This window comes from Agelaius phoeniceus, chromosome 16 (genome assembly GCF_051311805.1).
Source record: "Agelaius phoeniceus isolate bAgePho1 chromosome 16, bAgePho1.hap1, whole genome shotgun sequence".
NCBI classification, from domain to species: Eukaryota; Metazoa; Chordata; class Aves; order Passeriformes; family Icteridae; genus Agelaius; species Agelaius phoeniceus.
This window is the reverse complement of record NC_135280.1, coordinates 13,437,710-13,452,819: the sequence shown is the minus strand read 5'-3', so window position 1 is coordinate 13,452,819 and position 15,110 is coordinate 13,437,710. Positions and strand designations below refer to the sequence as shown.

The window sequence follows — 15,110 nt, the reverse complement described above, 5'->3', positions numbered from 1 at the left end:
GCCTGTGCTGCTCAGCATATAAAGCATGTTCCCCGTTGTCACAGTGACCTTGGCTGCCGTCTGTGCCTTGCCCTCTCCAGCTGAGCTGGTGCTACAGACTTTTTTGGAGACATTTGAAAGTTGCCTGCACATCCAGCAGCACTTTGCTTCCATGGCGCTCATGACCGAGGGAAAAAAAAACCAACCAGTGGATATTCTTGGTTTGTTTTTTTTTTAATGAATTGTTTCCACTGTGTTTTAAACCTAGAGTTCTTCTGATGAACTTGTCTGAATAGGAAGAAATTACACTATGCTTCAGAGTGAAGCACTGAGGGATTGGTTGCATAAATCTCACTGTAGACAGCCGGGGTGGGAGGATGGGAAAAGAGCTGTAGGATGGACCCAGGGGAAATGCCTACAGGGTGATGACATGAGAATAAAACTATTTTTTTCAAGGCCTCCTCTTTGTCAGGTGACCCTTCTGAAATGCCCACGCTGCCAAAACAGTGACATATTATTTCTTTAACACTGAATTAATTTTGAATAATCTCTCATTTTTCTACAAGAGCAGCTGGTGTCCTGAACTCTGGGTTTATCTGCCTCAAATAACACCAAGGCTTTCAGCCACAGACAGTAAGAGTTTGCTGTTTCCTGCTCAGCTCTTCCTCTTCTGGGCTATTTATCTCTTCCTTGGCTCTGCCACCACACCTGTCCCTCCTTGTCCTTTGTGAGATTTCTCCTGCCTCTCTCTTGCCCATTTGACATTCACCATCTGCACCTCTCCCACCTGCCCCGTGGGATCCAGGCTCCTCATGTTAATGCCTCATGGTGGGAAGGGTGGGAGTGGCATGGACATACAGATGTCTGAAATCAGGGACTATTGCTGGCTGTGAGCTAATAACAGTGTGCTTTTCTTGCTAATAAATAACTGTGCAACAACAACAAAAATATCCTGAGGTGAAACTTCTATATTTTTGTGCAGGGGATATACACAGCTGGAGCACTGAGATCTCCCAGCCCTGCACTTCTGAAAGAAAAAGCTGAGACCTCCAAGGTTAAAAATGACAATTAAAAGTGTGTGGAAATGCTAAATTTGGTATGTCCGGGGGTATCAGATGTATAGGGGCCAGTGCCATATGTTTGCACAGGAAGGCAGCTTGGGGAGAGCAGAGGATGCCAAGTTATGGTTAGAGCTCCCTGGTGCTGTTCTCAGGTAAGTTTAAACCCTGCTCAAGGGGTTTAAAGGAAATAAAATAATTTTCTTTTTAACCCTGCTAAAAGAAAATTATAGTTCAGAGATGGACATCAAATGGTTTAACACAGAATTATCAAGACTGAATAACTGCACTGTCCTGATTGAGTCTACTCTGGATTCAAGCTTCTGATGGAATTTACAATTTAAGGTCACTTCTCAAAATGGAGAGCTCAGTCTTGCCAACAGAGGAACCTGATATCCTGCCCTGGCATACGGCCCTTTGTGCTACCTGTGCTCCCACAGTGCTGTTGGGCTGCTCAAAAACCTTTAACATTCTCTCTTCCAAAATCACCTGGCCAGGTAGTGTTTGTCTCCTCTTTATACAGCTTTTGCTCTTTCCCTCCTCAGGGACACTCCCCCAAATCCTCTCAACAAGGACGGATGCCCTGATTTGTCTTGCTGGGAGGACAGAAAGATTCACGACGCCTGAGGATGAGCCAGTTCTCCTCATCTGCAGTTTGCTTCAGGCTGGAACCTCCTCAGAGCCCTCTGGGTGAGCTGGCAGGTGCTGCAGGGGATGAGGTGCTGCTGAGGAGAGCAGCAGGAGCAGCCCCAGGTGGTGCCTCCTGGTGTCCTGCTGGCAGGGGCCATCCCTGCGGGAAGTGTCCATGGAGCGCTCCCGGTGTCCTGCTGGCATTTCCTCTGCTGCTGGCACGTGGCTCTGGGCTGGTCTGCTCCAGGTGATGTGTCCTCTTCTTCCTCACCACCCATGGGTCAGTGTCACCTTGGTGGCTGCTCTGCCTTTAGCCAAGCCCTTCTCTCGCTGTTTTCTCTCCATTCTCAATCCTCTGCTGGCCATGAGCCCCTGGAACGGGGAATGTGCCAAGGACTGGGACTGTAGGACCCTGGAACCTGCATCAAGGAGGATCCTGGGGTCAGGCCCAGGCCAGTTATGGCTTGGTGGACTTGCTTGAAGAAGGAGAGGTTCATCTGAGCGTTGTGAGGCTTTGTGCCATCCCAAGCAGCAGTAACTAATGGTTTTTCCTCCCTAATAAGCATGGATAATGAGCATTTTGCAGCTTCTATTGGATTTGTAAGTAAACTGTGAACTGAGAGCACAACTTCCCTCCTGTCACTTCATTAATATTGATCTGATTTCATTACAGAAGGTAAGGATGTGAGGCTGAGCCTGATGGAATATTGAGGGATGGCCACTGTTCTTTAACCTGACTCTGGGCTTCTTGTTTGGGGTTTGCTTTCCCAGTGCTGTCAGCACTCTATGGGGTGAGCTCTGGGTCCTTTAAAATGGAAATGCTTGGGACAGGGCTGGCCATATTCCTTGGAACACCTATTGCCAAGACTTGTTATTGGTTCTTTAAAACAAAGACCTCTGGACAGGCTTCAATAATAAAATAAACACATTCGAGAACCTGCCAGGAGCTTGGCAGGTGAGGAACATTCTCAGGAAACATGACCCAGATCAATTTTGTCCCAAGAGACATTTTCAGGCCTGTGAGAATGAAGGACATGGATCTGCCTGTGGAGAGGTCCATGACTGACATGACATTTTCAAGGAGCAGGAGTTACCAATGAGCTGATGACAAACCCAGCTGGAGAGCAGTGCCAGCACTATCATGCCTGTGGGGACACCACCTGCAGTGACATGGGACTGGAGAGCTGTTCCAGCAGGTCTGGGGAGGGAGCAGGACCCTCAGGGGTGGGGGTTACACACACCAAGCTTCCATGAGTATGTGGCTGAGATGTGCATCTCAGCAAGACAGAGGCAGCAAAATGCCATCAGGTTTCCAAATTTTAATAGCGCAGAGCCAGCAAGTCACTCTCCCAAGGCTCCCTCCTGCTGAATGAAGGATCACTTGCTTTCTTTCCAAGGAAATAGATGCATGAAACTGCACACATCTTTCCTGGAGAGTAAAGAAAAAGTATAGTATTCAGAGCAGGGCAGGAGCCATGCTCCAACATTGCTCTGTACATTGAACCACTGATTCCCATAGCTTAAAGCAAGAGCTTTTGCAAACACTGAATAAAAGCACAGCAATTTCCAGAGAAAGTGCAAGAAATGGCATTAATTATACTAACGTTATTGTCTACCAAAGCTGCTTTCAATCATTTTTATATTCAATAGCATGCATCATCATGAATTGGTGATAAAGATAGATGAAAAAAGGTAGTGATAATGAAAGTTATACAGGTGTAAATTAGAGCATATTTTTAAACTACTATGAAGTCACAGCTTCTTGAGATAACACAAAATTATAGGATATGTGCACATCCTAAATTGAATGCTGGAGAATTCTGTACTGTTCTTATGCTGGTTGGTTATCTCTTGGGCAAGGCTGTCTGGGAAAGCAACAAACCTCTGTTCCCAAAGCTTCCTACTCCAAACCTGTTTCTGGGCCCCGGGAGCCAGCGTGGGGACAGTACAAGCCATTGTGTGCCAGACACATTCATGGTCACTTACTATTTGGGGAGCAGCTATGGAGGCACTGTAACCTCAGGTCCCCAGCCTCAGCCCTCTCCTCCTCAGTCCTGGAAAAGAGAATATAGAAGTAGCACCTTGAACAGAAAGAAAAGCTGCTCCCAAATGTTCACAAAAAGGGTCAAAACCAGTAAGAGTCCAACGTACCTGGGCTCCTCCATCTACAGCCAGGCCCACCATGCAGATGGTGATGGGCTCAGGAAGGACTTGGTTCCCCTGGCTTTGCCCCTCTTGGGGAAAGCTCATGTAAAGAGGCCTTGGGGAATAGAAATGAGGGGCTCAGGGCTGCATCTCTCCACTCTCCCCCTCTCCAGGGTGGATCTAAGCACTGGGGCCCAGCAGCATTGGGCAGTGTGTGTGTGTTGGAAGTGGGGATGGTGCTGCTGCTGCACCATTTTACTGCCAGTCCATGTGATTTCCAGAAGGAGCAGCTCTGTGGATAAAGCTTCTTGTGTTGCAGAATAAAGTACAGAACAAATCCAAGGCAGGAGGTTGCACTTATCCCTGTGCACGGATGAAAGGGGAATGGGAAGATTGGAAATATTGATGTCTGTGTGAAGAGCTACTGACTCTGCCAATGGGAGGTACATCAGGTCAGTAACTGAAACCCTGCTCAGGTACCTGGGTGACCAAGCAGGAAATCAGAGCAAAAGGTTGGCAAGTCTTTGGAAGGCATTGGTATGATCTGCACATCTGACACGAGCACAATGGACGTAGAGGAGGCAAGCTGTGAGTATGGTACATTACAGAAATGTGCAAAAAGGGAAAAAATGGCATGTGAATGATGATTCGAAAAGTTCTGGTTCTCACAGTGTTGGGAATAGTCCTGATTTATTAGCTCTGCAATAGCTTTGGTCCTGCTGTCTGTTTCAAACTGCTCCTAGCACTTAAAACTACATTTTCTGTCCCTGCAGAGACATTTTGTCTGCACTGCTATCAATGGCAGTTTGAACTCAGTTCACTCCAGAATTTCACCAGTAGCATCTGCCTGCTTAGGTTGGTGTTGCAGATCTGAGTAAGGGCCCAGTCAGCAAGAAAAATGTTGTGAAATGTTGTGAGATCAGCTGCAGTGGCACAATGGGTGTTGATGGACAGCTGCAAACGCTGTGCTAGGGATGGGTGAGCTGGGGGAGGCTGAATCTTCCAGATTTTCTTGCTAAATGTGTTGGTTTAACAGCCCTGGTAAGTGGGATTGGCTTCACAGGGAGCACAAGGCTGGATCCCAGACTGAACCAGGGCTCTGTGATCTCTGTCTGGCTCCCAGGCTGGGAAAGCCCCTGAGCCCTCTCTGCAGTGGGGCTCTGCAGCCCTGACCAGCCTGGATGCACATCCCAAAGCTGCTCTTGTCCTCACTAAAGAGGCCATGGGCAATTCCAGTTCCCTCACACCAGAAATGTTTCATTCCTTGCCTGAGGCAGTGATGAGCTCTCCCGAGGATCTCACTTGGACTGGATTTCCACCCTTTCAGGCCCCATATCCTTCACCTCAGGCTTTGGTCCTCACACACCTCCACCCCTGGACATTCCCTTGTCCTCCCTGGAGCTGCTCCTGTCCCTGTCCCTGCAGCTGTGCCCCGTGCCCAGGGCTCCCTCTGCCCTTCCAGCAGCTCCTGCCCTGGCCCCAGAAGAGGCAAGGAGCACAGAGGAAAGTTGTCATTCTTTACCTGAGAGCAAGATCCACCAGAGTCCTGGGAGAAGGGAAAGGTGTGGTGGGGATGGTGCCTGAAAGGTTTTTTTAAAATATATTTAAAAAAATGAAGGCAAGAAACTGAGGAGAAACTTGGGAAAGGATTGAGTCTGGGTGAGCTGGCTGTGCTGGCCCTGCCTGGGTGGATGTGGGGATGGTGCTGGTGGAGCTGCTTGGTCTGAACAAGCAGAATTCTTGTGAATGCATCTTAATTATTACACAGCCATAGGGAAAAAGCTGCCAAAACAGCAGGGGAGAGCTAAAGCTGCTCAAACAGCAGCTCCTAAACAGCTGGGCAGGGGAAGAGGAGAAGGTCTGTCACCATCCCTGCAGCTGCTGCCACAGAGATTACCAGACTTTATGGGACAGAACAAAGAATCCCTGTCCCTTTGGCTTATCTTTGGCTTAATATTCCATAAAGCACAGGCTGTAAGAACAGAAATTAATTATTGATTAATTAATTGAAAAGGACTAATTGAAAAAAATGCACATATTTAAGATAAACCACAGTTTCTTGCTTCTGTATCAATCATTTCATGTTGGTTATGTGAAAGATACAGAGTTGGATTTTTCCCAATGGTTACCTGTAAAATGCCCTTTTTCTGCCAGGACAGCACTGCCAGCAGCAAAGGCCAGGTTGCATTTTAAAGTGACATCTAGTAAAATGCCTAGATACCTGCAAGAATGAAGCTCCATATCACTAATTTTTTCTTCTTGCAAATTAACCCAGCAAACAATATTTTATTACAGATAAACAGGTAACATATAAGAGCTGATTCCTAAAGGGATCCTCAGAGCAGGAAGGGAGGAAGCAGGAGGGCAGTGAGGGCTCTGCTGGCTGGGGTAAACCTCAGGTGAGGGACTGTGCTCATCACCACATGGGGCAAGAGTCACCATGTGAAACAGAGCAGGAGGAGAAACTGAGAGGGATGGAAGAGAGATACTTGTTATGAACTAAAAAAATGAAAAAGATGAGCAAAAGTTATAGACAGACATTGATTTCAAAGGAGAACGTGAAAAAAGAAAGGAAAAACACTTGAAGGACAAAGACTGAAAGCTGACTTTGCAGTTAATTCTGATAATTTTCTAGAACACTTAGAGCATGAATAACACCTCCAATTCTGTATAATTGACCTGGTTTTCTCAGAGTTACCCTGAGGGCTATTGTACCTGTTATATCTGAAGAGCTCTGGTGTCTTTCAATTTTATAGTGTGAACCACAGAGTCTGTTTTGTCTGGACTTCTCAAAGTATCACAAGCTGGGTGGGACATAAGTGGATGTAACACCATGAATCTTTGATTTTTCAGCAGCTGCTTCAGTGTTTTCCCAGTGTAGGAGCAGTGAGGTGCTCAGGGTACAGAGGATTTGGATGTGCTCCTGGCTGAGGCTGGGCAGCTCCTGAGGTGGGCTCAGGGCAGGCTGTGGAGCAGAATTTGGGGTGCACACAGACATTCCTGGGGTGTTAAAGGCCTTCCCCACCTTCTCAGGGCAGAGGCTGCCCTGGGGTGGGCAGGCTGAGGTTGAAGAGCAGCAGGGCCACAGAGGGTGAGGCAAAGGATGGAGCTGCTGGAGGGGGATCAGGCAGCAAACCAGGGGTGATGGGGCTCATCCCCTGCACCTCCAGGGACAGCAGCACAGCTGGGAGCTCCCAAGGGGCCATTGCAGCTCTTACATCAACATTTCCAGCAGATCTTCTGCTGTTCTATGCAGTTGCATGCAATTAAAATGAAGCACAATGCAATGAGAGAGTTGAGAAAACACGTGCAAGATTAGCAGCATTTTACTGTCAGTATTTTTCATAAAGCAAATTTTTTCCCTGGGAGCAGAGGCCTGTAGGATAATATTCCCACAAAAAAATTTTATCATGCAAAATGGGGCTGACACTTTCCTTCCCTGAGTCCCAGGTGCTAAATGGAGCTGTTGGAATAATAATAAAGTTTAATTTTCAGAGGCATACAGGAAAGTGCCTGTTGCACAGGGTGTGCCCAGCCCAGAGGTTGGATATGTGCTCCAGGGGGTGCTGGCTCTGCACTGAGGCAAAGGAAAAGGCAAAAAGGGTGAAGAGATGTGCAAAGTAACTGGAAGGAAGAAAGGCTGGAGGGTTTTATTCATGAGGTATGAAAAGGAACATGGAGGTGGAGGAGTAGGAGGGAATGTGAAGTATCCCTGGGTATGTGCACAGGAAGGAAAGAGGATTTATTTTATTTTCTATTTGTGCAAAGGCAGATGGGAGCTCAGGGAAGTTGTGTGGGACTGAGGGCACCCACAGCGTGCAGCAACAGGGTGTTGTTAATGGACAGCCCTGGACCCCTGCAGTCAGAGCATCCCCAGGGCACAGCAGTGAAGCTGAGCATGAATATGATCACTTTAAAAATTAAAAAAAATTTGTATATTGCTGCACAGCTTTGAATCTCTAGAATGATCCCATGGTAACACTGTCTCTGGGCTTCCTATTATGTATTCAGATACAACAATTAAAATAATGTGATATAAAAAAAGCAAGTGATAATCATGAAGTTAGGGAACACCACATGCTTGAGCTGAGTGTGCCAAGTGTGTGTGGAAGGGCTGGGAGGAGGTGACCGAGGAGGGAATTGTTGGGGGTGGGATTGTGTCATCTTGTGAGGGCAGGAGGAGCCCAAACCAAACCCACAATGCCCATGTGAGAGAGAGAGAGAGAGGGGTCCCTGTCCTCTGGGCCATTAATATATTCTGCTATTTACTGCTCCACTAGTGCTACTTCAACAAGTCTCCTTGGCATTTTCCAGTCTAACTCAAGATACTGCTCCTTATAGTTCTCCTGAGCTCCAATCTGCAATTCTCACTTCAAAAATTCATCTGGTTTCCCTCCCTGAGTGCTGATTTACCCTGAGGCACACACTGACCCCTTCCTCTTCACTGTGTCTGGGCTTTCTTTGCTCCCACAGAGAATTTTTTAGAATTCACTGTCATGTCCAAATGCAAAATTAGGAAAATCATGGTGGTTTGCCTCATTTCTCTTTTCCTTCCAGACTGTCTAAAAGGCAGGGAGAAAACCTGGATGTTAGCAGAGGGATAACTGCAACAACAGAATAATGAATGAGATAACCAAGGAAAAGCAATAATCATGGAAGCTCTCTAGTTCTGCCCTCTCAGGAGAGCTCCTCACTCTGCTGCTGAAATGCTGAAATTCCAAACCTTCTGTCCCCTCAGAGCTTCTCCAACATGGAGAAACTGCCCCACTAGTCTGACAAACAGCCATGCATCCTGCTTATATTTCCTGCCCCCAAAATATCTTCATATCACTTCAGGCCATAGATTTTGGTGAGGATTTTCTGTACTTCTCAGCTCTTCATCCTGTCAGGATCCATCCCCTTGTGGAGCCCATCCCTGCTGTGTGAGCTCAGGATCTGTGTGTTCTTCACAATCCACAGCTTTAAACAAAGCCTGAACTTTCTCTCCAAATAATGAGGGCAGGGGAGCAAAGTGACAGAGCATCTCTGGGCCTTGGGACCCACCAGGACTGCAGTCCCCTCAGACCCTGGTGGCACCATGTGGGTGGCACTGGGTGGGTGTTTTGCTGGGTTTGTGTGCATTTGCTCCAGAGGATGGGTCGTGCAAAGCAGCCAGGGATGGGTTGTGGGCATGGGATCACATGTGGGAGATGGCAGCTCCAAAGTGGCCTGGTGGTGGCTGGAAAATGCCTCAGCAGCTGTTGGGATTATTGGGAGGTGCCTGTTGCACGTGCTGAGGGAGGATGGATGTCACATTTGGCACACCCCCACAGTTTTACCTTTCTAGAGAGGGAAAATCAGCTGACATTGGCAGCACAGCTTTTTGTGAATTGGGTGCATACTGTAAAGATTTCAATGAGTACAGGAGAAAGGGTGGGCACTGGGGCAACACAAAATTGATCAAAAACCAAAGCAAGGAGGACCTTTTGTGTTTGCCTTTCACACACACCTTTTCCAGGTGCCTCAGAGACTTCACCCACGAATGCTGAAGTGGGTGAGAGCCTGAAACCAGCAGAGTCCATGGAAACCTCCCCTGATGGAGTGACTGACTGCACTGACCTTTCTCTGAAGTACTTGATGGCTTCCTGGTCTAGGAAGTTCTGCTCTTCTCGAAAGCCCTGCTCAAAGATTTTGCGCTTGTGCCTGAACTCAATGACAGTCTTGGTGTAGGAGTTGAGGGTGGTGACAGAGGCTGCCATGCAGCAGGTGAAGGAGCCCCAGGCCAGACTGTGGAGAGAGAAACCAGCAGACAGAGCTGGGTTACACAGCAGCTCATGCCACATTTCTGACACACACACACAGGCTGGGAGCAGCAGGGAAGCTGGAGGTGACAAACCCATCTAAGCTCATCTTACCTCCAGCAAACCCCTCTCATCTGAGCTCATCTTTCCTCCAGCAAACCCATCTCATCTGAGCTCATCTTTCCTCCAGAGACCTGTGGCTCATGCTCAGGCAGGCAGGAGCATGGGCTGGGGGCTGGGCTCAGCCTTCATGCCACGGAGAACCGTGTGCTAAGGTGAGCACTTGGTGACACCATGGCCAGACACCTCCTGATCTCCTCTGAAATGCCTCAGAGCCTGGCAGAAAAGTGTTAAAACCCCCACACACTCCTGGAGGGAGCAATGTCAGAGTCTTCTGGAGCAGTTTTCCCATCCCTGGGACACTGGCTGCACAATTCCACTGCAGGGATGGGTTCTAATCTGCTTTTCCTGCCTTCCTCAGATTACTGTATTTTCTTCTTTCCTGGTTCATGGACACCTCTGGCCTTCCTGCTTTGTGTCTGGTCTCTGAAAGCCTGACCAGAGCAGAAGACAACACTTCCATTTTGTGGACTCACCAGCCTGGGGGTTTCCTGGCTGAGTCCTCCAGAGTGAAGGCAGTGCCAACCTTGGCCAGCCAGGGCCAGCACACCTGCAAGTACCAACCAGGAGCACAGGGAGGCAGAGGGAGAAGGGAAGTGGAAGAAAATAAGAGACTGGCCCAGGTTCAAGCTGGAACAGCAGCAAGGGCTGTCCTGGGTGTGCTGGCAAGCAGGGTCAGCTGGGAGCTGCTCTGGTCCCTGCTCTTGTTCTCCCTGACCTCAAGTTCAGATGGGGGTGGCAAGGGACTCATGGCCCCAAGGAGTTGAGATACTTTTTGAGCATGAAATGAGGCTGCAAAAAGAGGCCCTGAATTGCCTCTTTTGTCTGCAGAGCTCCTCTGCCCTCCAGCTCCCCTTGGCTTCACACTCAGCCCATCAGCTCTGGCTACACAGAGCTCACAGTGGCTGCCTAAGTCAGCTGAATTAACTCCATCACCTGTGATGGTGACACACTTTACCTGCTCCTTTTTTGCACTTTTTCTGTAACAAATGGATGTGAATTATGCAGAGCAGAAAGTATCCAGCCCCAGTAGCATTATCTTATAAATACGCATTGTCAACACAGCTCTCAGCATGAGCTATTTTCCCATTCTGCAAAGGACCTGCAGACAAGGAAGCAGTTTCTCATTTCAAATTAGACAAAACTTGAAAAAGAGCACATATTCATGGACTGAAAAATCTGGGGGAAAAATGGCTCAAGTAAACAGAAATGGCTCATTTCAATGATTTCAAAATTCAGCTTATAACAAGTCCTGCAGGGACTCCTGAGGCAAGGAGATGTGTGGAGGCAGCTCTTTCCCTGTCAATTTTGAACCTGTTAGCCAGATGCAATCAAATGAGAAGGAAATGTGGTGACCCTGGGGTGACAAAGTTCCCTGAAGTTCCCCTTGGCAGGGGGAGAAGCAGGAATGGAGCTGGTGCTGGGTGTGAGGGGCACACTCAGCATCTTCCTGGCCTGCCTGGGTCTGCCTCCCACCTGGAGTGTGGGGAAGAGCTCCAGCAGCTGCAAACATTTCCAGCTGGGCTCCCAAACAGTGTCCAGGAAGAAGCCACCCAAAAGCTCACTGTGCCTGGGAGGTGCCTGGGGAATGGCATTTGAGGGAGAATTACTCTTGGATCTTTCTGATGGTTTCTGATGAAATCAGAAGTGCTGAAAGGTTCAGAGAAGGAAATACAGACTAAAGACTCTCAGTGCCTGGCATTTGGGAAATTGTAGTAATTAGGCAATTAGGATAGATGTACTTTAGTTTTTATGGACCTTGGTTAAATGCTATTTATTTTGAATTGTAAAGAGTGGTTGTCCTACCCTAGGAGTTACACTTGCCTTAGGTGAAGGCCTCTTTAACAGCAATGTTGTTACTACTCCATGCCAGCTGTGCCCCAGATGTGCTGGGGCTGTACCCATAGACCCTCCTGCAGCTGAGCTCAGGGTTGGACTCTCAGGTTCCCCCATGGCTCAAACAGCTCAGGCTTGTTATATTTATTTGCTTTAGAGAGCCTGAACTCCAACATCTCCTGGTCCTCAGGGGCACTGAAATCCCCAGCCTGGAGAATCCCCTGGCCCACTCCTGACTCGTGCCAGAGCCCAGAACAACCTCCAGACCTTGCCAATGGCTTGGGAATGGGCTTGGATAACAGACACCACCCTGAGACATCTGAGCAGACCATGAGCAGCCCTTCCTCATTCTGGGGAGGGGTGTTTTTATCCCTTTTGACAGAGGGGAAGTAGAGCCACAGAAAACTTAGTTTTCCCACTGGTCCTTGGGAAAGGGATGGCAGTGTGGATCCCCAAGACCCTTTGGCTCTGGGCCATGGGGCAGTGTTCCCAGGGCTGTTTCAGTTCCCTGGCTGGGGGCTGCAGTGGCACATTCACAGCAGGCTGGAAATGAGGGTGGTGGTGACAGCTGATGGCTCAGGGCTTCTCAAAGCTCATGCTCCAGGACATTACCAGAAACCAGGTGGAGCAGAAAATGATTCCTGCATGTGTGGTTTTCCACCAGGCTGGGTGGGCATTTGTAATTAACTCTTCTTAAGGAAGGTGTTTGAGCCTGGGTGGTGCCAGGGGAGGTTCTCTGGTCTGTACAGCAGTGCTGCCTCAGTGTCAGCTGGAAGGCAGAAGCCTTGGTTTGGCTTATTTTGACCTCCAGCCTGTCCTTTTCCAGGTCTGCTACCCATCACTAGCATGGCAGGAGGGACCCCATGGCTGTCCTCAGGCTGGGAATGCTGCTGCTGCTCAGCCCTGTCCCAGCTGAGCTGGTGTTTGCACCTTGCCCCACATCCTGCATGGATCAATGGGCTGCCTTGGAAGCACCAGGGAAGGCAGGGATGCAGGGAGGGAGGGAGGGAGAGTGCTGAATGCAAGAAGGAGCTTTGTGACTGCAGTGGCTGCAGAGAGCTCAGCTCCCAGGGTGGCTGTGTGGAGTGAGGCTGAGCTCTCACCCCAGGAATTCGGGCAGAGGGGACGTTGCTCCCTCAAATTTCCCTGCTTGTGAGTATCTCAGAGTCCTCCACAGTGAGACCCAATGCAGGGGCAGTCCTGGTCCTTGAACCAAAGCCCACTGTGCCTTCCCTGGCTGTGGCTGCCCAGGGAGAGCTGAGGGAGAGGCTGCTCTGGGACAGGGCTGGGGTCTGGACTCCATCCCCCATGGGACACAGCTCCCAGCTCCATCTGCCATGGGACACAGCTCCCAAACCCATCTCCCATGGAATACCAGCTCCTAAACCCATCTCCTATGGGACCCAGCTCCCAAACCCATCCCCCATGGAACTCAGCTCCCAGCTCTATCTGCCATGGGACACATCTCCTAAACCCATCTCTCATGGGACACAGCTCCCAAACCCATCTCTGGTGGGACACCAGCTCCATCTCCCATGGGACACAGCTCCCAAACCCATCTCCCATGGAATACCAGCTCCTAAACCCATCTCCTATGGGACACAGCTCCCAGCTCTATCTGCCATGGGACACATCTCTTAAACCCATATCTCATGGGACACCAGCTCCATATCTATGGGACACCCACTTCCAGCTCCATCTCCCATAGGATACCAGCTCCCAAACCCATCTGCCATGGAACACCAGCTTCATCTGCCATGGGACACTATCTCCCAATCTCAATGGGATACCAGCTCCCAACACCATCTCCCATGGGACACAGCTCCATCTCTATGGGATACAGCGCCCAGCCTCATCTCCCATGGGACATTGGTTCCCAGCCCCATCTCCCATGGGACACAGCTCCATCTCTATGGGATACAGCTCCCAGCCCCATCTCCCATGGGATACCAGCTCCTTCTCTGGGGACACAGCTCCCATCCCCATCTCTATGGGATACCAGCCCCATCTCAATGGGACACCATCTCCCACCCCATCTCCCATGGGACACAGCTCCATCTCTGTGGGATACAGCGCCCAGCCTCATCTCCCATGGGACATTGGTTCCCAGCCCCATCTCCCATGGGACACAGCTCCATCTCTGTGGGACACAGCTCCCAGCCCCATCTGCCATGGAACACCAGCTCTGTGGGACACAGCTCCCAGCCCCATCTCCCATGGGATACCAGCTCCATCTCTGTGGGACACAGCTCCCAGCTCCATCTCTATGGGATACCAGCCCCATCTCAATGGGACACCATCTCCCAGCCCCATCTCCCATGGGACACCAACTCCCAGCCCCATCTCCCATGGGACACCAACTCCCAGCCCCATCTGCCATGGAACACCAGCTCTGTGGGACACAGGTCCCAGCAGGGAGTGTGGGTGGGATGAGTGGGCTCAGGGAGAGCTCGGGATGCCCTGAGGGACCCTGGTGCCCACTCTGAGCCATGGGGGCTCTTGGCTTGCACAAGATGAAGGAGAATAATCTAATGAGTGCTTATCATGCAAGACATTTAACAACATTTTGAAGTCTGAGTATTGCAGTAAATTGCAAAATAGATTACTGAAGACAAATATGCCTTATTATTTAAATCTATTGAAAATTATACAATTATTGTGACAGAGTTGTTATAAATATTAATATAAATATTATAAATATGTGAATGCAATGTATTTATAATTCCATTATCACATGCAATAAATATTCATTATTGAGACACCAAATAAGCTGGATTTTAAATATAATGTGATTTGTATTTTGTAACATGTTGCTAAAATGGTAGAACTCCTCCTTTGGAACACAGTGGAAAGAGGTGAGAATGAAAGACTAATAATTCCCTGCTGTGCTGTGCATAAGAAGTATTCACTTGTTGGTGTTAGTAAAGATTGTTGTCTTTGTTTTGAGATGGAAAGAAAATAATGTGCTATATTTAGAAATTACAAGAAGAAAGTATTTTCCCTATCCATCCAAAGAGGCTGATGCCTCTGGAGGATTGGGGATGTTGTTTGCAGGTATTTTTATTCTCCACAGCCTCCTGCTCTTGGTAAGCTTCTTATAAACGTGCAAGCAATATAACACAGTTGCTGTGTCTTGGCCAAATTAGTTTTATGTGATTTTAGAAGATAAATGGGAAAAGTAAAAAGAAAAAAAAAAGCCAAGTCCATTTTCCCAAGCCTTCTCCCCATGATCCACAGGGAAGTCTCATCGTGCCAGGAGCACTGCACCTTCCTCTGCAGTTGTGTTCAAATCTGCACCCTAAGGTTCAACTGAGACATTAATTAAAAACAAGGGGTGGAAAAAAAATAAAAAAGCTCAAAGTCTCAGAAATGCCATGGCAATTATGTTCCTAAATTGAACTTTAATGAGAGTGCTCAATCTGTGTTGGTAATTGTGGGTGCTGTTTATTTACAAATGCTCTGTACCTGCTGATAGCACAGCTGCTGCTGCACAGAACTGTCCCCACACCTCCAAACCTGCCTGGCCCTGGGGGCTCCTGCTCCTGCAGGTTTGGCAGCTGGA

At 48.8% G+C, this 15,110-nt stretch overlaps 1 protein-coding gene across 4 annotated transcripts in view; it reads right to left on the bottom strand.

Annotated features, from left to right (window-relative positions):
* The window catches only part of GSG1L (GSG1 like), a 57,782-nt gene that overhangs the window by 4,532 nt on the left and 38,140 nt on the right, over positions 1-15,110 (bottom strand). For 2 of the 4 annotated variants that reach the window (XM_077186779.1, XM_054643559.2), the window contains exon 5: positions 9,411-9,578. In XM_077186779.1, coding sequence (XP_077042894.1) covers positions 9,411-9,578 — 168 coding nt within the window. Of the gene's footprint in view, positions 1-1,526; positions 3,097-3,653; positions 3,722-9,410; positions 9,579-15,110 lie in introns of all 4 variants that reach the window. The other 2 variants (XM_077186780.1, XM_054643560.2) reach the window with 2 other exon arrangements.